This window comes from Echeneis naucrates, chromosome 9 (assembly GCF_900963305.1).
Source record: "Echeneis naucrates chromosome 9, fEcheNa1.1, whole genome shotgun sequence".
Taxonomy (NCBI): Eukaryota; Metazoa; Chordata; class Actinopteri; order Carangiformes; family Echeneidae; genus Echeneis; species Echeneis naucrates.
In genome coordinates, this window is record NC_042519.1 from 13,219,009 (window position 1) to 13,240,103 (window position 21,095).

The 21,095-nt window shown below is 39.9% G+C and overlaps 3 protein-coding genes across 6 annotated transcripts; all 3 read left to right on the plus strand.

The window, feature by feature from the left end:
• Window positions 1-540: 540 nt before the first annotated feature.
• On the plus strand, window positions 541-5,444 carry qng1 (Q-nucleotide N-glycosylase 1). 2 transcript variants are annotated; one of them, XM_029511353.1, is made up of 7 exons: window positions 541-569; window positions 1,481-1,677; window positions 2,341-2,488; window positions 3,450-3,562; window positions 4,001-4,144; window positions 4,617-4,812; window positions 4,895-5,444. In XM_029511353.1, exons 2-7 carry the CDS (start codon window positions 1,489-1,491, stop codon window positions 5,122-5,124), a joined length of 1,020 nt encoding a protein of 339 aa, XP_029367213.1. In that variant the 5' UTR covers window positions 541-569; window positions 1,481-1,488; the 3' UTR covers window positions 5,125-5,444. The 2 variants fall into 2 exon arrangements, with proteins under 2 accessions (XP_029367213.1, XP_029367214.1); XM_029511354.1 differs by lacking the exon at window positions 1,481-1,677.
• A 672-nt stretch (window positions 5,445-6,116) lies between these two features.
• Window positions 6,117-14,713, plus strand: LOC115049065 (kinesin-like protein KIF27). The gene is made up of 16 exons (XM_029511021.1): window positions 6,117-6,591; window positions 7,019-7,021; window positions 7,360-7,560; window positions 7,831-8,831; window positions 9,420-9,563; window positions 9,722-9,898; window positions 9,996-10,186; window positions 10,676-10,797; window positions 10,889-11,020; window positions 12,045-12,265; window positions 12,393-12,455; window positions 12,607-12,777; window positions 12,870-13,061; window positions 13,148-13,375; window positions 13,475-13,673; window positions 13,836-14,713. The coding sequence occupies exons 1-16, from the start codon at window positions 6,255-6,257 to the stop codon at window positions 14,447-14,449; spliced, it is 3,996 nt and encodes a 1,331-aa protein (XP_029366881.1). The 5' UTR covers window positions 6,117-6,254; the 3' UTR covers window positions 14,450-14,713.
• A 773-nt stretch (window positions 14,714-15,486) lies between these two features.
• On the plus strand, window positions 15,487-20,499 carry gkap1 (G kinase anchoring protein 1). 3 transcript variants are annotated; one of them, XM_029510980.1, is made up of 12 exons: window positions 15,487-15,559; window positions 15,977-16,238; window positions 16,874-17,032; window positions 17,409-17,486; window positions 18,132-18,270; window positions 18,459-18,487; window positions 18,602-18,763; window positions 18,977-19,063; window positions 19,414-19,477; window positions 19,582-19,652; window positions 19,818-19,895; window positions 20,019-20,499. In XM_029510980.1, the coding sequence occupies exons 2-12, from the start codon at window positions 15,990-15,992 to the stop codon at window positions 20,058-20,060; spliced, it is 1,158 nt and encodes a 385-aa protein (XP_029366840.1). In that variant the 5' UTR covers window positions 15,487-15,559; window positions 15,977-15,989; the 3' UTR covers window positions 20,061-20,499. The 3 variants fall into 3 exon arrangements, with proteins under 3 accessions (XP_029366840.1, XP_029366842.1, XP_029366841.1); XM_029510982.1 differs by having other exon boundaries at window positions 18,135-18,270; XM_029510981.1 differs by having other exon boundaries at window positions 15,488-15,615.
• Window positions 20,500-21,095: the final 596 nt, after the last annotated feature.

Here is a 21,095-nt window from a genome sequence, read left to right on the forward strand (position 1 = left end):
AATCCTCTGAAGTAGTATTCTATCAGGAGATGATGTACTGTATCAGCATCTGATATTGTCTTTAATAGTCTTTAATAATTAATTGAATTCTTGGTGAATCGTTTAAAAATATAGACATTTTCTATATATTTATCACAATTGTCAGGTTTACCACAATATAAATTATTCACACTTGTAAGTTGCTTATGGCAAGTTTTCAAACGTTTGAGTTAAATAGTATCGGTATTATGTATCTTTTATGGGCGAATGATGTGACGGAGTTTGGACCTGTTTTTCTGGTCTGTGGGAGTGTGTGTGTCCGCCACAGAGGTTTAATCTGCAGTTTTCCTGGCTCCACACCTCCGATGTATGACGCTATCTAGCTCCCTGAAAGAAGAAGAAGAAGAAGGATCGATCTGATCTTAGACGGGTACAGTTTCTCCTGGTTCCCTTCCGGCCTTGTTGTGATTGGTCGAGCTATCTGTGACGACACTGTAACGGAGACTCTGATTGGTCGAAACCCACAGCACAGCTCGGGCAAACGCGGCTGCAAGAGTTTGTGCCGCCTTCCTGTACAAACCTGGAGGTCGGTGAGTGAAGGAGACGTTTAGTACATGAATAAAGTAAAAAGTAGCTGAACACGATCGCTACACAGTGCGTTGTTGATCCGCGGCGGTGACGCACATCAGCCAGTGTTAGTGACTTTCAGCTTTTTTGGACTTTGGTCCTCTAGTTTATCAATGAAACGTAATGACGTGATGTCACCGAGCTGTAGACTCAGTCGTGGACAAAACGGAGGACAATCAACCATGTGACTCAACCCAGAGAGAGCCGAGAAAACTAAATTCATTCAGTAATCCACCCTGTTTGTGCGTCACTGTGTTCCATTATCAATTTGATGAAAAGAAAGGGCAGCATCTGCACAACCACTGGACAATTACCACAGACACACAGGACTCAGGTTCACGCTAAAAGGAACACATTAAGGAAAAGTTGTGCATTAAAATGTGAAAAACACAGTGGAGTAAAAGTAGAAAGCAATTGATTCAAATATGAGCTTTCACTACTGGAAATTGATACTGGTTACATCCCAGAGTTACTTTGTAAATTCCATGCAATGTTTTCTTTCTAAAGAGAGCGTTTCTTGTTTGTTATTTCTCTCAACACCATCTTCATTAGGTTGTCATTATGAATTATTTAATTAAGAAGAGAGATTATCTTTAAACTGGCACCTCCTTAGAGGTGAATGTGTGAAATTGCTGTTTCACTATGAAAACTGCAGTGACACTGAAATCCCCTTGATGCTGACAGAATCCTGTAAGTCTCTGACGAGAAATATTCAACCCTAGGCTTATTTTGAAAGCGTTAATGTATTTGTAAGAGGTGTTTGTTTTCTTAGTTACTTCCCCAGTCTCATCTGGGCACTGGACAACAGTGTATTCATATTTGCATGTTTGCTTTCCTATATGCTCTCCTCCAGCTATGTCTCTGCTCTGTACAGTGTCCACTATGGAAACACCTCTGCTTCCTCGTGAGTCTGGCAGGTTTATAGCAGAACATAGTCGGGATGTGTTTGTGGAGGAGGACGGAGTAGAGAAGGTGGCAGAGATGCTCTACACTCTCCGCCACAGTGACAGTCTGACTGCCGGTGGCTGGAAGGATGCAAATCCACTGGCCCCAGCACCCACATCTGACCAGGGGAGTTTGTCAACAGCTAGGGCTACCCACACACAGTCTCAGTAGTTCTTCATGCTCTACATAAGCAAAGAACAAGAGAGTGTGAGAGTGTTGTGAGAGTTTGTATGAAGTTTGATTGGTTAAAATAAGAGATAGTAGCTGTATTTCACTTGTATTCAGTATCATTTAAGTGTAATGTAATGTAATATAAGTCTTTGCTTTTTTCCATGTTTTTTTACTATTATAAAAAGAAATCAAAGTATCTTTGGGTTAATCAGCACATTGATCATGAAGAAAGTCGTAAGTTACAGCCTAAAGTAAAATAGCTGTTTTTATCATATGTTTTTTGTTGTTGTTGTTTTCTTGTTTTTTGTTTTTTTGTACTAATTAGAGGCCACTTCTTGGAAATCCTGTTCAGTAAAAAAACTGATGAAAAGCACAATGATGGTGACAAAGATTTCAGTCTTTGATTTGCATAATCAAAATGCATCACAGTGTTCAACATAATGACATCCTTCAGCACAACGTTGACTGTCTTTAAACAACAGCAACTAAAGAACAAATAACAGTGCGCTCTATACGTGCAATTAGATTTTTCTTACAAGAGTCAAGTATTTCATCAGGTCTCATATTTTAAGATTTTCTTCACTTTTTGTCAATAATGTGTGTCTTTCAATAATGCAGGCCTTGAATTGGGTGTTTGTGGTAGACACCATGAACTTCTCCTTTTGGCCTGAGAATGAAATCCAACAGTGTGAGGTGACCTATAAAGGAACAACATACACAGGCTACATGACACTATGTGCTGCCATCACGAGGGCCATCGAAGAAGGTGAGAGAGTCTACAATATATCACTAAATAAATAATGAGTCAATCTTTCTGATTACAGTTGTAACAATGCTCCCTTTTTATAAGGTGACACTGCATTTTTACAAAAGAAAAAACAAAACCTAAAATCAAGAATAAGATCACGTATAGGAAATTTTGACTAAAATAATCATAGAAATGTTTCTCACCAGTTTTGAACAAAAAGTGGAACAAGGTCTCGGCCAACAACTGTTCCTATGATATCAGGAGACAGAGTGGGAGGACAGTGTATTTTACAAGCCCCCCCCCCCCCTCAAAAAAAAAAAAAAAATAACATGTACTGCTTTGAACATGTCATATGTCAACTTAGTAGTTTCAAATCTGATCTGCTTTCCCAAATGTAAAGTTGATATATATATATATGTGTGTGTGTGTGTGTGTGTGTAAATTGTTTTGTTTAGCTATATTTGTTAAGCATAATGTTCTAAAAGTGATCGATGACAAATAACCCTTTTTCATTGAGTAGTTTGTAGTTGGAAGTCTAGCCACAAAAAAAGGATATTCAAGCCATTTTTTAAGTGTCTTTTGATTTTATCATTCTGTGTGTTTTTGTTTCAGACTGCTTTGCGTATATGCCCTTTATTCAAACTTGGACTGCTGGGAAATTGGTTGTAGCTCTGCATGTGCCTGTGTATAATTTATAATTAGTGTGAATGACTCCGGATATGAATCAATTATGTCTCATACGGAATAGTGTTCTCAATGTGTGGTCGCTGTGGCCTTTATAATTACAAGAGAGTCTGTCAAAAAAAATCACAGGTGGCTTTTCTCCAGTCTGTGAATCTCCAGGGATGGCAGGATGAGTTCAGCCTGTTTCAAGAAATAGCTAGTAGTATGAGTAGTGAAATTCTCGTCTTTAGTCTTTTTCTTTCTCTGCAGCAGTTTCTTCCCAAAGCCCACTGTGTCTCTTTGTCCCACTCTATAGGTATACCCATCACCGATCCAAAGTACTTCTCTCAGATGAGTGTGGAGGAGCTGGGACATGTCCTCCGATCAGACAATGAAACACCCATGCCAATGCTTCAGGAGCGCCACAAGGTTCTGTCCATTAGCCATGATACTAGAGAAGTAATCGTACATTTAATCCACAGGTCACTGTAGTTTTTTTCTCTAAATGTGATGTAAAGGATGTCTGAAGTTGCCCTGTGTATTTTTACCCTCTTTAAAAGTGAGCAAATCTCTGCTGAATGCATTTTTGGAACAGTCCGTTGAGACTCCCTTCTCAGTAGTTTTTGTTCAACTTAGGGTCAAATAGATGAGTGAAAATTAGGATGTATTATCTGTTCTATCATCAATGATGGAACATACTGTAGATACCACATTAAATTAATGCAGTCAATTCAAAATAATGCACTGTTACATCATTGTATACTTTAAAAAATTATCGATATGCTAAGTGAAACTTGAAAGAATGTATAATGTATTTACTTCTTACTCTTCATCGTTCATTATTCTGAGTTGAATCTGTCTCACAAGGTGCTGACTGAGGCCGGTGGCGTGTTGCTGGAACACGGCGGAAACTTCCGCAGTTTTATTGACAGAGCTGGGAATGATGCCCGGAAGATGGTGGAGCTCATCGTAGAAAAGATCCCATCTTACAGGGATGAAGCTGTGTATGAGGTTTGAGTTTTAGTGGTTCTTTTCCGGACTTGTGGAACAACTCATGGTCGAAAAACATACAAAAATTTTTGGCAGAGAAAATTCTTGCTGTCTGATGCTGGACACATTCATCTCAGATAGCTTACTTTTTTCTACAGTGGAAATTAATTTTTTATGTCAGTTTTCTATTTAATAACTGTGTAATTGTGGAGATGCTTTCAATATATGTCACAATAAAAAAAAAAACACATGTAGAAAACATATTGGAAAAACATCAGAAGTGGACGTGATCAGAGATAATGATCTGTGATTGGAGAAATTAAGTTGTGATGTTATAGTTCCATCTCCTGGCCATAGTCAGTGTGGCAATATTTCTACTGCTTTTTTCATATTATCAATTTAGTGAAGGGGAAAATGACACTTCACACGTAATGTAGCCATCATACTACAAACAAAACACGACCTTCAGTGTATATTGTGCCATTACTTTCAGGGGAAGAAAATTTCATTCTACAAGCGTGCGCAGATCCTGGTGGCGGATGTCTGGGGTATCATGGAGGCCAGAGGAGAGGGAGACATCAGAAACATGGACTGGTTAACCATGTTTGCAGACTACAGAGTTCCACAGGCTCTTGTCTATCTTGGAGCGCTAAGATATTCTGACACATTGATGCAGATGCTGAAGAAAAGTGAGACAGGAGAGAACACATACTTTAAAAATAGTATCATATAATCACTATGTGTCATATGATTGCCTCACTTCTCTTTCAGGAGAGCTGCTGTGTTCAGGGGACAGGAGAGAGGTTGAGATAAGAGGTTGTTCTATTTGGTCAGTGGAGCTGATCAAAGACCGACTGTCAAAGCTGGTGCAGGAGAGAGACGGACAGACGTGCCACATCACTTCTGTAATCATTGATTTCTACCTGTGGCCCTACGCCAAGCAGCATCATAAAGAGATGGCCCACATTCCCATTCACCAGACACGCTGTATCTACTATTGACGAGTGTACTGTGAGCATAATATACTGTAGGCAGCATTTCTCAGTATGGAGCACGGGCACCAGTGCCTTTCCCTGGGATGAAGCCCAGCTTGTCCCTGTGCCAGATATGTGTAAAAGTAGGCTTTTTGTGTTAACTCTAATGGAAAGAGAGTGTGAAGCTTTAATGTAGCTTCATCTATGTGGGTAGTAGCATTGCTATCCATTTACAGTAGATTAAGATATTAGCTGGTGACAGATGGAACATTTTTCAAATGTACCTCCTACTGTAAAGGAGAGAAAGTGATCAAACGTGAACATAGTTTACTGTTTTCCAAAGTAATTTGAACTGAAATAAAATATTTCAATTAGTTATTGTATGTTCTTTTACAGTAGTGTTACAATAGATTAACAGGATGTGGAAAGCTTAAATGTATTAAAATGATGATGTTTCATCTATAACTTAACTACTACTACACAAATTACCTCAGCACATTGTGATATTCTCAATTCTCAGAGACAAAAATCTACAGGCCTTCTTTTGATAAAACAAACAAAAAAACCCAACTTTCCAAACCTACAGGTTTCTAAAAGGCTGGGAAGATTGTAACTGTGGAGTTTTTTTCAGTTATTTAACTTGACTTGGATGGCCAAAGATCAAATTTATGTATACATCCTTCAAATATGGGAGCAGGAAGGTTGTTTACATCTACATTTGACTGCCTTTTAAGACAGATTAGAAACACACATACATTTATCCCAAAATTTCTGTCAAAAATGGAGGTAGGTTTTTTTTTGTTGTTGTTGTTGTTTTGTTTTTTAATGATCTCTTGTCATCTACACTTTGAACCCTGTTTTTGTAATGACTGTGGGCTTACTCAGAAGATGGCGCTGTTGCCTTCAGGGATCGCCTCGGTCCGCCTTTCATAGAGTCTCTTGAACGCATCTCGTTGACTGCGGCGGCAAGTGGTGGCGGTGGTTTCCAGGGCAACCGACGAGTGACAACAAACCGGCCGTCGACGAAGTTCCAACAATAACAACAACAACACAACAAGTTACGACTGCAGGCAGTTTGTATTAAATGCACAACTGACTCGTTTACTTCCACAGGTTAGCAAGAGAAATGTGACTCTTCGCTGCAGACGCTGACCGCCATGAGCGAGTTGTGTGTCCGGGTGGCGGTCCGTGTCCGTCCCCTGCTGCCCAGGGAGGTCCTCCACAACCACCAAGTGTGTGTGCGCACGGTGCCCGACACCGGCACCGGCACCGGGTCCGAGTTCGGCTCCGGACACGTGATGCTCGGCTCGGACCGACTCTACTCCTTCGACCACGCGTTTGGGCCGACTGCCAACCAGGACGAGGTGTACGAGTCCTGCGTCCAGCCGCTGGTCCGGTCCCTGCTGGACGGCCACAATGCCACCGTGTTCTGCTACGGACAGACCGGCTCCGGGAAGACTTACACTCTGGGAGGAGGAGGAGGGGGGAGCCGAGGTAAGATGTGTCCGGCAGGAGGAAGGTATTCCTTCAAAACCTTGGTTGGTTATTTGTTCCAGATCGGTCCAGATCTCTGACTTGAAATTAGTTATTTGGTTGATTGGATAAAATGACCCATTTGACATTTGACTCTGTGACGTTGTGAGGGCCAATTCAGCAGTTTAAAAGATAAGATCGTTTAGTCGATTGTGATTATTAGTTACAGCCCTGGATTAATGCTACAGTGGGAAAAAAGTTTTGAAAAAATATAAATGACTAAATGTAAGTAAGTAATTTGGGCAGCACAGTGAAAAGGTCTCTGGTTGGCCTGGGGCTGTCTTTCTCCCTTTGTCTGTGTGGGTTTATACTGGTTTCCTCAACATCCAAAGGCATGTTTGGGTTGATTGGTGACATTGGTGAAATTGTCTGTAGGTCTGAGTGTGAGTGGGTGTTTGTCTCTGTCTGTCTCCGTGTGTTGGCCCTGATGATGGAATGGTGACCCTCCCGTTACCTGGAAACGGATATGCGATTGAAGATGAATGAATGGATGAAATAAGTCATTTTTAGCTTCAGGTTTTTATTTATATTTTGGATGGTATGATAGAAATTATATTACATTTCAAGTGCTTGTAAAATTTTACTTGTCGAACTTTGCAGAAAAAGTTTTTCTGACAAATGAGTTCCTATAGCAGAGACTAATCCCAAAGGGCCTTTTAATATTACTCTCCAGACTTGGTAACAGGTTCCTTATTACTGGATGTTTCTTTCTTCCAAAACTTTTCATAGATGACGAGGGCGGAATTATTGACCGCGTGGCCCAGGATGTGTTTCAGTTTTTGGGGGAGAAGACCAAGAGCTGTGATGATGTGGAAGCCACAGTGCGGGTCTCATATATGGAGTTGTACATGGAGGAGCTGCGAGACCTGCTGGAGCTCCACACTGTAAAGAAAGAGCTTCATATTAGGGAGGATGAGAAGGGAAACACAGGTAATGAAAAACTCATTTGCAATTTCTCAACGTGTATATATATATATATATATATATATATAACTGTGTGCGTGTGGTGTAAATTGATCCGTATATCCACCTTTTGGCCGTTTATTTTTATTTAAGGACTAGTGGCTTGGGTAAAGCTGCAAAAGACATATGTAATTAGTGAAAATCACAGGTTTCTGGTACTCATTATTATTATTATTATTATTATTATTATTATTTTGAGTTTACTACATGCATAATATTTCAGCTGTGTCTTTTCAGTGGTGGTGGGAGCCAAAGAGATAACCGTCTCCTCCACAGAGGAGCTTCTCAGCATCGTAGAGATGGGCAATGCTCTGCGCCACACTGGCAGCACAGGGATGAATGAGCACTCCAGTCGGTCTCATGCTATCCTCACTCTTCAGCTCATTCGATGTTGCCACAATAACTCCTCAAAGTCTCTCAGCTCCTCCAAACTCTGTTTAGTTGACCTGGCTGGCTCTGAGCGTGCTGGAAAAACTGGCAACACTGGTACACGGCTCAAAGAGTCTGTTCAAATTAACACAGGCCTTCTTGCACTTGGCAATGTTATCCGTGCCCTGACTGACCCTGCTCGAACTCACCGGGGTAATACATGCAACAGTGCGCACATACCGTACCGTGCTGCCAAAATCACCCGTCTTCTCCGTGACTCATTGGGTGGCACTGCTCATACACTGATGGTGGCTTGTGTGAGCCCCTCTCACCACAGTGTAGCTGAGACTCTGAGTGTACTGCAGTTTGCATCCAAGGTCCGTCACATTCGCAATTGTCCCAGAGCAATACCCACTCACGAAGAGTTTAAATCATGTCCTACAGCCTGGAACCCTGCTGAGGCGCGACTAGGGGAGCTTGAGTATGAAGTAAAGACACTGAGAGAGCTACTGAAAGAGAAGGAGAGAGAGATGGAGATGCAAAGGCAGAGGACAAGTGGAAAAGCTGGAGAAGGGGAGAGCTTCAAACAGTCCAGTCTGATGAGGATATCTGAGTCATCTGAGCCAGATCAGAGGTTAAACCAATCATCGCAGTACTGCCTCCTGGCACAGGAAGCTGCAGCTCTGCTTACAGATATTTCTGGCTTCTCTCCAGATCAGAATTTTAGGCAGCAACTGCATGACTGGCAAAAGAAACTGACATCTCTCAATAACACGCATCAAATTGATAAAGACTGTTCAGAAGAAGGTGGAGACCAGCCTGATCATCTAACATTATTACAGCTCAGAGAGGAGCTCAAGAAATGCCAGGTAATGATGAAAAAGAAAGCATCAGATGGCCACTTAACACTGGTCCACAATTCATAACAATAAGGACTATTTCAATTGTACATGCAATTGATATGCACCAAATGAAAAAATTGACTAAATGCACTTTGTTTTTATTTAAATGTTTCACTCATATACCTAATTCTGCTAAAGTTTTTTTTATTATTATTATTATTGTTTTTAAATGTATACATTAAAAGAGACAGCGTGAAGGATACGAATGAATCACATTTCATCGCCCTTTTGTTACCTTTCTCGTGCTTTTTAAAATGGGTTCCCAGTCACAGCTTTCTGGCACACCTAATGGAGCTGTGACATTTTTAATGTAGCTGGGCTTTTTCATCATTACAAGTCAAAATTTCCACCATTGTATCGGTTGTTCACTGAGAGCACCAAATGCACCAAATGAGCTTAATCAGTAAGACACAGACAAAAAGGGTACCATGACTTTTAAAAAAATGAATGGATGGGTTACTAAATAAATTCTAAAATATCCATCAACCAAGGTAAGTAAAAAGGCACAGCAAAACCGAGAGCTGATATTTATCACTTACATATTCTTACCCTCAGAAAGCTCGCAACAGCATGGAGAACCTCTTGGAGGAGAAAGATGCAGAACTCAGGCAGGTACAGAAAGATGTTGAGAAACTTCTTGAAGAGCGTAAAACCCAGCTCCAAGCTTTAGAGGAGGAAAAGGAACATAATCGCATACAGGTGAGGAGTTAAACAGTCTTGAAATCAGCTGTGTAATACACTAGAAGAGGTCGCAACATTCTGCATTATATGTCATCTGCAAATAAAACTGAGTCCTAGACTTTAATCATAACTCCTCTGTTTTCATTTTTAATTGTGTTAATTGTGAATGATTTCAGACTGAACAACTTGTGGACCAGCAAATTCAGATTGATCATCTTCGCAGTGGCCTCATGAGCTTTCGGAGTGCATCCCCAGGGGAAGCATTGGGAGCAGTGACTTCTGGAAGCTCAGGCAAGAGGCCCCATAGTGTCCCTCTGATCAGAAACAGCTGTGGACATTGGCTACCCAGGAAGGTAGGTACCTGCAGTTATTGTTGTGAGGGTAATTGATTTAAGTTTGCTGTTGTACTGTACTCACTTGTCTTTGCATATTGCTCATATGCACATGTAGATTCACTCCAGTCCACCAGCCTATTCATTGGAGAGGGTGATGGCAGCCTTTAAGATGCGAGGTCATCTTCTTCTTGCTAAACTTGAGGAAAAGGATGAAGTATACTGTCCATTCAAAAAACAATGGCCAGATAGCAAAGACGGGCGCCAAGAGCAGGAGGAGGATGATGCTACGAGTAAAATGACATTTAGGTGAGATTCAGTCCAAAGATACTACAATTTACTAATCTACTAAAGTCACAGAAACCCTGAATGTTCTGACTTTCTATTCACATTTTTAATAAATGTTTCAACATCTAGATGGTATCTTAATTTTGGTAGTTCTTTTAATAATGATAATGGTTTTATTTGCTTCCTTTAACTTTAAATGAAAAACTGTTCATGCTGTGAAAATCTCGGACATAAAGGAAATATCACACTGGGATGCATTGTGTTAATCACCTCTTTTAAAGAAGAATGACAAGATCTGACATAGTTTACTATTAAGTAAATGATAATTGACTAAAGACCAACCTTTTTCCAACAAACATGTTTTCAGGTGTACTGCAGATGTACCACCTCCTACAGAATTACAAAAAGTCCTTTACACGAGAATTATCTTTCCATCATAAAGCGTGCTTTTCACAACACTGAGTCAATATGGTGTCATCTGCCTAATCAGATATTATGGTATTATTCCAGGCATTCTTTAAACCAAACTTGGACCAGCCATCAGAAAAAATCTCCTCTGAAAGAGAACAAAACTGGATTAGATCAAACATCTAACGGGAATCCTTTAGTACAGAAGTCGCAGCAAGCCTCAGGTGCTTTACCTTTTATATTCCTGTCTCTGGTTATTTTGAATTCAAAATGTTTTTCGCTCTTTCATATTGTCAGATACTATGTTTTTTCCAGGGAGCAAGGAAAAAGATGCTAAACAAAGCCATATGAGGAATGCCCGAGTCAGTGCTACCCAGAGAAGGATCCATGACCTGACAGTGAACATATTCATGGAAGAGGAACTCATCAAAGAACTCAACAAAAGTTGTGTGTATATAATCACACACTGTGTGTGCCTGTATTCCTTCGTCTGTTGAGTTTTATTTAGCAAGAAACTGAGTCAAGAGGAAAAGAAGTCTGGCAGATTTTGACAGATTTGTTTGTGTATCAGAGCATGTGTGAGAGGTTTTGTGTTGTACAACTCAAAGAAGCTTTTGCTGGATGAGTTTGATTGTTACTGTTCATGGATGACAACAGCAACAAAAAGAAAGACAAAGTTTTACATTGTTAATGTTTGAAATCCCTGAATAAGTCTGCAAGTTATATACTTTTTTGTGGAAGCCGCCACATATGGAAGTTTTGACTGGTGGAAATGTAAATTATAATGTAATGTGTTCACCAGCTGATTAACACTGGAGAAACATTAGGAAAATCTGCAAATATTTTCCCGCCAATGTGTTTGGATCATAGAGGTGCACAGTTGATGGTCTATGGACAGGTGGACTCTGGCAAAAGCTGAGTAATGTAGTGTAGTGGTTAGCGCTGTCGCCCCACAATAAGCAGGTCGCAGGTTTGGTTCCTGGCCTGAAGCCTTTGTGTGTGGAGTTTGCATTGCCCACCATCCAAAGACATGCATGTCTAGGTTAACTGGTGACTCTAAATTGGTCATGGGTGTGAATGGGAGCATGAGTGGTTCTTTGTCTCCGTCTGTCTCTGTGTTGGCCCTGTGATGGATTGGCGACCTGTCCAGGGTGTACCCTGCCCCTCACCCAGAACGTTGGCTGGGATTGGCTCCAGCAGCCCTGTGATGGAAAAGTGGTAGACGATGGATGGATGAATGGATAATATCTGGAGCTCTTCTAAACATGATTTGAACTATGTACCTCAGCCAAACAAATCCTTATTTTTCCACCTATCCTTGTAGTTTTCTGAACCACCAAGCAAACAACTGCACAGCACTACTGCATCTTAACAGAAGAGTTTCAAACTTCTTACCATGTATTTATATGTATTGCTGCTTAAATTTTGCGTACTCCTTGCATGTTTAAGTATGTATTTTTCTGTGGAACAGATAAAGACATCCAGGCAGTGGAGAGACATGGCAGGCACAATGCAGACGGAAAAGAAGATGGTATATTAGCAAGACTATCTATGCAGAACCAGCAGGTCCGAGCAGATGTATATCGCAGCATTCAGCAGCTGAGACTGCAGAGAGCGAAGCTTCAGACCAACCTCAGGCAGCAAAGACGTCAGACCACTGATGATGATGACAAAGAATGTGGCCAAAGCAGGGTTAGTTTACCAATGAATGCTGAGATGCCGTTGCTTACATTTTGTCTTTTTAACCCACTTTTTTAGTTCATTTAATTTTTATTTAAGTAAGCAAAAACAAAGCAGAAACTGTTATTGTTTTTTAAAGGAACAAAGAACAGGAGATTTGGCTGTATGCAAAAGCAATGACCATGAAGAGTCAGAGAAAAAGGTAAACTTTTATCAAATACAGAATCGTAATATAGACATGGCTATTTTTTTTTTTTTGTTCCCTCCATTGTTACTGCAGATGTTCTGATCTATTCCCTGCCTTCTTTACATGTTCCCACTTTACTCCCTTCTCATACCCTTTTGCACTGTAGTTGTGTGACAGCAGTTGGCTGGAGGAAGAGGAGGATCATGTGTTACAACGAAGAGCTGAGCTGCAAGAGCTGGAGGATGAGCTGAAGAGGAGAGAGGAGGTGGTCCTGCACAGGGAGGTCTGTCAGCAGCAGAAAAACAATCTGGAAGTCAGGATGCTGCACTCCAGTCAGGTCAGCCTGTACATATGCTTTTATTATCATTTTGGTTCTGTTGTTGCATGTCGATGTTTATATCTGAAAGTTTTCTACCACCATCTTCTCAGGCTTTGAGTCAGGACCTGCTGCGTGTGTCTGCACAGTTGGGATCTGTGGAGGAGCAACTGAAGAGCAGCAGTAATGTAAGGCAGACTGGAGGAGTTACTATTGAGGAATTAGAGAAGGAGAGAGACATGCTTAAAAAAAGGTGGGATACTCTGGATGTACAGCTGAAAGAAAACAGAGTACTAAGTGTGGAGGTAAGAGAGGCTGCTGTATTACCATAGATGATTTATAGATTTCGCAGGTTTTGCGCCCTCCGATTGTTGTATGTGTCCTCATTTAGGAGTGGCAGTCCCTGCTCCAGCTAGATGAAGCTATCGAAGCTCTGGATGCAGCTCTGGAGTTTAAAAACCAATTCATCCAGGACAAGCAGAGAAAGCTGGAAATCACTAACTCCTGTTCATATTCATCACAACGCACTGATCCTGCCCAACTCTGTGATGTCATCAGGAAACTGAGGAAGCTCTCACCTCCTGAAGCTTTGGAGCTCCTCATTAAGTATTTTAATAAGGTAAGATAAAATACACACACATAAATTAGTACACGTCGTAGTTATACTGTGTATCCCCCTGTATTACTTGTCTTGCTCTCAACTTTATCATCTTCTCAGGTTGTTTGTCTTCGTGAGGTGGAGCGCAATTTGCAATTGCACTGTGAAGAGCTGGAGCTTCATGCTGGAGAGCAAGAGCAGGCTTTGAGGGAGATGGAAGCCGCCATGAAGCGCCTGACAGTGGATTCAGACCGTAGGCTAACCCAGCAGCACAGAGATCATCAGAACAACATCCAGTTACTCCTGCAGAAACTTCATGGTGAGGAAATGTAGTTGCCTTCATAAAAAAAGTTTCAGGAGTTATTTTTTTAGCCTACCATTCTACATAATACTTTTACAGAAATATTATGATTTCATTTACTTATGATTCTGTGTGTACTTTTATGTGCGTATTTGTGTGTGTGGATATATGTTGTATTAGGAGAATCACAGCAAGCTATTCAGGACAAACTGCAGCATCTGGAAAGAGAACTGTTTTTCTACAAGAGCACTAGTCGGCAGCTCAAGAAGAAACTTAAAGACCTCACCAGTGGCAATCATCCCTCACACAAACAGGAGCACAGACAAACACACAACATGGAAATACAAGCAAACACAAGCAAATCCCAGATACACGATGACGAGGTTCCAACAAGCACACGTATTGCAACATCTTACACTAAAATATATGATGCGCACACAGACCAAAAGACAGAGTTAAATTCTCATATGAGGAAGCATGCAGACCAAACCCCCTATCACTGTTCCTTGCCTGTCCTCCAATCAGACAGAAAGACCAAACCTGAATACACTCAGATAAACACACAAGCGCAGTCTCAAGGGGGGATTAAAAAAGCAGCTGGTGGCAGTGGGGAATTTTTGGAGATGACACCAGTGCGTTTGTGTCGAAAAGAGCTGAGACAGATCTGTCCAGCTGATCTGCAGGTCTCTGGTCCTGGTACAGGAAGGCTGGGGGCACAGCAGTCTGTTGTGGAAACTAGCACAGAGTCAATAATGGAGGACTCCATAGAAGTGCCCAGAAACACTGACAGATAATAATGAAAAGTCTCTTTTATAACAAATCAGCATACTAAATTCATAACTCGCAGCACAATGCATGTCAGATGAGAATGGGGTTGAAAAAAACTGCACGTTTATGGTAACATTTCTCTAGACACAATACAGTAACTCACCACTAACCTGGACACTCCTTTTCCCACACAATTAGTTTAAAAAATAAAGTTAGAGAAAACTCCCTCATCAACTCCGGATTATAGTTAAAGGTATTAAGTAGAGTAGTTTTTCACCTTTAATTTTGAAAACTGTTTAGCACTTAAATTTGAAAGTATGTACAGTGCGCTACTACAGTAATGTGTTGTAAATGATTTTTTTTTCTATGTTTGTATGCACTGTGTACTGTTAGCTACATTGTATGTTGACCACTGTGTAAATTATTTTTGTGACTCTACAATCAAATACATTAAACTTATTAATATTCATGTCTTCTTGTGTTAACTTTATTGTATGGACTCTCCATCACTCCATCACCCTAAACCGATTGAAAGAAGAAGCCATGGAGCTGTGGGGGTCAGTGTACTAAAAACAGTATATACGTGCCTTTTGTCATAGTTCAGATGTCAGCAATGTGGTTTGTAGTGGCCCAAACTTGTAAAACAATACAATACACCCATCAAAAGCAATATTATATACTTGTGTATCCTTTATCACATTACATTAATCTTGTGATGAACATGTCAGCACATTTTGTGCTTCATTATACACACACCAACAGTGTTATATAATAACAGATCAGACAGGCAAGTGCTTTTCTATTTAATGTGTGTTTTTAATTTTGACATGGTAAATACATTCTGTTTGTGCTTCAAAAGTACCAGCAAAAAGGAAGTAGTAATAACTATTCCGGCATGCTTTGAATTGTACATTAATACATAAGGTGTGAAGCTGCAGGCCACATACTAACAGTAATTAATATAGAGCGAGTTCAGATTTAACTGTCAATCAAATCTGGCTAGCCCTATCGGAGTCCGGCCATTTAAGCGTTTTTGACCCCTCCGGCTGCCGTACTCAGACAATCGCTGGTAGCTAACCAACAGTCAGCCACAGTTTGCTCACGAACAGGTGAAAGTATCTTCAGCAACTTTTCTGGTGAGGACCAGCTTTCCAGCACAAGTCAGCCAGTGCATATGAAACAACACAACCACGTAAATCTGTATTTTCGTGTGTGACTCTCACTCACTGTTACTTTTATGCTTGTTTTTAAGCTAACACAACCGGCTAAGCTTTTTATAGTTAGCTAGGTTAACTTGCTGCTATGTAATGCTAACTGTGTGTGTGATTGTTGGTAAGAATACTCGTGAAAACAGATGACACTTATCAGCTCTATGTGTGTGTCGATAAAACAAACCAGCGATGAGACATTGTGCTCTAAACACAGCTGTAGGTCGAGGTATTGAGATGTTTTTGTTTGAAAGCAGTCTGCCAATAGAAGCTAACTATTCTAACGCTTCTAGTGTCTTTATGTAATTATTCTTGTAATTTCTCTCATCTTTAACAATCTGGTAGGTTTCTCTTCGCGATGGCATCGTCTGCAATGATCACAGTCCCCACCACCGCCTCCCGCTTCGCCCTGCTCCAGATAGATTCGGATTCGGACTCTGACACCTCCGAGCCGGGGAAGACCACCACGAAAGGGGGCCGGGATCCCTCTGGGAAGCCCCGACAAGGAAAGGCAGGAGCAGCCGGGGGCAAAGCCGGTCAGGGCAGCGACAAGAAGAAGGACAAGAAAAAGAAGAAGAAGGAGCAGCAGCAGAGTGAGGCCAATGAGGTGAGCTGCTGCTGGACAGAAACATCACATCATACAGCACACACCTGCTTTATGACGCTGTATGTAATCAATGCCTGGGCCCTGTTGCTGTTTCAAGCACAGTGGTTTTATGTATGCTTTGTTGAGTTTTTTTCTCAATTGGCTCGGTTATTATTGCATTATAATATAGAGTTTTTACTCAGTAAGTTGTTTAATGGACTAATCTAGGAAAATAGCTAGTAGGTCAGCATATCTGCTGGTCTTCAGCAGTGTTATTACTTACATGATCCTCATTAGATATTAACAAGTCTTAAAATTGATTTCGACACGTAAGAAAACGATTTTTGTATGTGACTGTGTATTTCTGGGAGACAATACAATCACACAAATACTGCTAGTATGGCTTGATAAAGTAAAGTTGGGGCGGTCGTATAGTAAGTGATGATTTGAGTAAAAACTTTTATTATATATATCAGTGGAGGAAAGTTTGGAGTCGGTACACAGAAAGCCTTGAAAAAAAAAAAGGGTATTGCTCAAGCACACAGATGAAACATCTTTCAAAGCACACAATAGAACATGGTTATTTGGCAGTATTGGTCATATCAGGTCAATGTTTGTTTGTTTGTTTCTTTTGTTGTTTTTTTTCCCTTTACCAGCTGCGTAATCTGGCCTTCAAGAAGATTCCTCAGAAATCCAGTGCCCCTCCACCCTGTATGTCACTGTCAGGAATAGCCAGTGAACTTCTCAGTCCTGGGTCAGTTGACCACAATATACCTTCAGAGGGGTGGCAGCAGTGGAAGCAGAGGGATGAGCAGGTAATAGAAAGAACCACTCCTATAATAAATGTGTGAGCTTGTAAGGGTTACAAAGCAGCAAAGCAGCATTTTAACATCTCCCTGCAAGCAATTTAATTTCCAGCTCCTAAGTAGAGCTTTTCTGATGTCAGCAGTTGAAGGCTGGTTGTTTTTACCTTTTTACTGAAAACCTGGTTGAGGGTGTTAAGATGCAAAGAGTGTTCAGCCATATTTGTTCAAGGTATGAAATTTTAGCAGATTCAAAAAATTCAATATAATGTTCTTTTCCAGATGTAACTGCATTTTAACCAGGTGCCATCTGACATGAGAAATGTCATCCTATACCTCCCAAGTGCTTTCTCTTGCTGATTAAAATGTTATACTGCTCTACATTTAGATAACCACTGAACTATATGAGGCAGACCTGGAAAAGGCCTTGATTCTGAGTAAACTGGAGTACGAACAACAGAAACAGGTATGTTGCTAAGATGCAAACTCCCATTTTTGTGTGAAACCCTTTTGAAAAGCAATATAATGGGAAATTTGGTTCTGTCAAAAGATATGAAGAAATGTATCAGTCTTTCTTAAGTCTTAGGGTCAGGTGCTGTTCATATAATTTATGGCAAATATGGAATGGCATGCAGTCATGAATATGCTTAATCATGACTCGAATAAATTTGAACTCTGAAATTCAACAAAATCAAATTTTGTAAGAAAAAACAACACAAAACAGTGTCTCAGGCTGTCATCTTACATTTTTCTCCACTTTACCTCAAAGTGTGTTTAATGACCTGCCATACATTCAAATGTTCAATAGGTGTATTAAAAGATTTTGTTGGGTATTATCTTTGGAGCAGATACAGGAGTGCTAGTGGTTGTTCAGAACAGATACTGAATATGTGATGGGAAAAAAAAGCTTTAATTTGAAGGATTTTACAGTGTGCTGGAATATAACCAAAACCACAATAGCATATAATTTAAATAATACATCACCAAATTAATTTCTAACATAAACATACATTTTGTGCCATTTTTTTTAAAAGCTTCTTCTGATTTTGGTTTTGGTCTGAAGTTGTTATTGTAAATCCTGAACTTTTAACTATAAACTGCTTCAATTCAGCAGAACAACACAAACACATCCTCACCAAAGTCACGGGGAGGAAAAGAAGGTGGAGGGAAGAAGGACAAAAAGAAGAATCAGCAGACAAAAGACAAAAAGACAGTTTCATTGCAGGACTTCCAGGCTGAAGGCAGTGTAGGTGAGAGAAACCTGCTTAACAGTTTCAAAAAAATCTAAACCAAGATCTTATGTCTCGTAGCATGCAGCTTAAAACACAATTTATAATTGATGTCTCTGAGACACAGAAAAAAATTACTTTGGATGTATATTTCTCAGAGAAGATTGTTTTAAATAATAATTACATCAAAGTCCTTTATGTCTTGGCAGAACATTCAACTAAGAAACAAGACAAAGAGGTCAGCAAGTACATTAATCATACAAATGTACACTAACAATTGCATCTACCTGTTTACACTTTATACTATAAGGTTTTATTGAGAATGAATTTCATTGACCACATTCCCCTCCAGGACTCCAGAGCAGCTAACCTGGCACTTGGAATTGGGCAGGAGGAGCGTTTCTTTAATAAACTGGAAGATGATGTGACTCGAATAATCCAACAGGAGAAGAGACGTGAGCAGTACGCTAACAGTCAGGGGCAGGAAGTTAACACGTCCACAGAGCACGAACTGGTGATTGAACAGACACAAACGCAGAAGAACACATACACAATACTCATTTAGCTCCCTGCGTGTGAACAACCTTATCTCCTTAGAGCCATCTGTTTACAGTGCTGAAGAAATGCAACATCATCTAAGTCGAGTGTGTTTCTCCTTATTTAGCTTGGTTCATTTGAAGTACAACTTTATCCTGACTTGCTCTTTTCTCCTCATTATTTGTGTTAGGACCCCCGCGCAGAGCAACTAAAATACGAACTGGAGAAGAAAGACCAGGAAATCGATAAACTAAAGAAGACAATTTCACAGTGGGAGGTCTGCATTCAAATTAAATTATTTAGTCATTCTTTAATTTCTCTGGTAAATTGGAATTTCATCCATTGTATTGTGGAATGGATGCTCCTTTGTTCATTGTAATATGCTGCTGTGGCCTGCAGCTCTTTACCTAACAAGCCTACTGCAGCTGATTTATATTTTAACACACCCATCCTGAAATATTACTTCACAGGTGAGACTATGAGTGTTAAGGAGGGAGGGGGGGTGGTAAGAGATGTTTTGTTTTTTGGGGGGGACTGGTTTCCAGAATGGGGGAAAATGTGAGGAAGTGGGTTAGGGAATTTTACAAACTTTAAAAACCTTTTACTTCCTTATTATTAATTGTTCAGGTGAAATACAGAGAGGTGAAAGCAAGAAATGCCCAATTGCTGAAGATGCTCCAACAGGGAGAGAGTGAGTTAAACATCTGTCAAATTACTCTTTTTAGCTGCTTTCCTTCGCTCTCTCGATAAAAAGCTAATGTGATCTGTCTGATGCTTCTAATTTGTCTCATTCAGTGAAAGATAAAGCAGAAATCCTTCTACAGGTAGATGAGCTACTACATATAAAAGAGGAACTGTCCTCACAGGTGTGTAGCAGTAAGATGAACACTATGTGTATGTGCTTGTGAGTGAGTGTGTGTGTGTGTGTGTGTGTGTGTGTATTGGAGAGGAAGTCACATATTTGTATATTTCTACGAATTTAAAAATGATTTCTTTTTATTATTATTATATATATTTGTTTTTTTTTTTAGGTAACATTACTACACGCTGCCCTTGAACAAGAAAGATCAAAAATCAAAGGTCTACAGACAGAACAGCCGAAACATCAGGTGAGAATCATCCTCACCAAATTTTACTGTCAGTAAAACTTTATCTTAAGGAAATATAAATTACATTTTGTTCAATTAAGATTTGAACCCTAGTTCTCTGTTAATTGTGTTTCTGTTTGGCAGGGAAACAAAAAAGGAAAAAAAGGATCAGAAATGGATCTATGAAGGTTTCAAAGGAAAAAGCCTAAATAGAACAATTCAATGTCAAAGTGAACAAATGAAGAAAAGCAGCACTGATGATTATCAGGGTTTTCTCTCCTTATTTTATTTTATTTTTCTTTATTTATTTTTTTTTTTAGCTTGGACTGGATTCCTGTTAGAATAACTGCATGCCTCCCTTAATCTCACACAGAATACACTCCCTCCATCGATTACGCAGCTGAACAAAACAAGAATCAAATAAATCTTTTCAAATTGATTGACTTTCAAGTTTGTGTTGAATTGCTGGCACAGCACACAGTGCTGCCCTCTGTAGACACAAGCGTGCTACTGCATCCTTAGTACGGTCGGAGGTTGTGTGCCTGATCTTTGAGGGTTTTAACGCCAAAACAACAGATGTGAAATAGTATTCGTTTGTTTGTTTGTTTTTTTTTCACTGTTAAGGAAATAAAATACCTTTTCAGTGACACGTCTTCCTGTCTTCCTGGATATTGGCTTGAATATCTATCCAATATGGCATTTTACAAATGGTTTATTCAGAATTTAGGAGCAGACAAATTGATGATTAAAAAAAAACAGTTATATGAAAATAAGATTATTAAACCTTAAAAAGGCACACCGTTAAAAGACAATTCAAAGAAAGGAAAATGTCTTCTTGTCTGGATAAGAACATAGATGGCGATAAGATCATATAAAATTCTTGATAGCATGACATTGTCTTATACAAGGTAGTCTAGGTCACACAAAGAAATTCAGAGAGGACGGTCATTCATTATTTATTTCAGAAGATTGAGGCTTAAAATGTGTTTTATTCAATCTAAGGTAAGGTTTTAAGAAAGTTGAATCAACATTGATTTCACTATTTCTGATTTGAATTATTTCTTTAACTCTATAAAAGTGCTGGCTTGTGTCGGGTAGTCCACGGTGTCTACTGAACTGTCCGTTTAAAGTATAAAACAGCAGTAGAATATTCCGGTTACGTAAACAGAAGGAGCTGAATGTGATCCGTCACCTTCCTGCGCAGTCACACAACTTTCTGCC

Excerpts from the sequence above, each read along its gene's own strand:
- qng1 (XM_029511353.1), top strand. The coding sequence starts at position 1,489 with ATGGAAACACCTCTGCTTCCTCGTGAGTCTGGCAGGTTTATAGCAGAA. Across the intron at positions 2,489-3,449 it reads CACGAGGGCCATCGAAGAAG|GTATACCCATCACCGATCCA; the intron begins GTGAGAGAGTCT and ends CCCACTCTATAG. Across the intron at positions 4,145-4,616 it reads GGGATGAAGCTGTGTATGAG|GGGAAGAAAATTTCATTCTA; the intron begins GTTTGAGTTTTA and ends CATTACTTTCAG.
- LOC115049065 (XM_029511021.1), top strand. The coding sequence starts at position 6,255 with ATGAGCGAGTTGTGTGTCCGGGTGGCGGTCCGTGTCCGTCCCCTGCTG. Across the intron at positions 11,021-12,044 it reads CAAAGAACTCAACAAAAGTT|ATAAAGACATCCAGGCAGTG; the intron begins GTGTGTATATAA and ends TCTGTGGAACAG. Across the intron at positions 12,778-12,869 it reads GGATGCTGCACTCCAGTCAG|GCTTTGAGTCAGGACCTGCT; the intron begins GTCAGCCTGTAC and ends CCATCTTCTCAG.
- gkap1 (XM_029510980.1), top strand. The coding sequence starts at position 15,990 with ATGGCATCGTCTGCAATGATCACAGTCCCCACCACCGCCTCCCGCTTC. Across the intron at positions 16,239-16,873 it reads AGCAGAGTGAGGCCAATGAG|CTGCGTAATCTGGCCTTCAA; the intron begins GTGAGCTGCTGC and ends TCCCTTTACCAG. Across the intron at positions 17,487-18,131 it reads AGTACGAACAACAGAAACAG|CAGAACAACACAAACACATC; the intron begins GTATGTTGCTAA and ends GCTTCAATTCAG.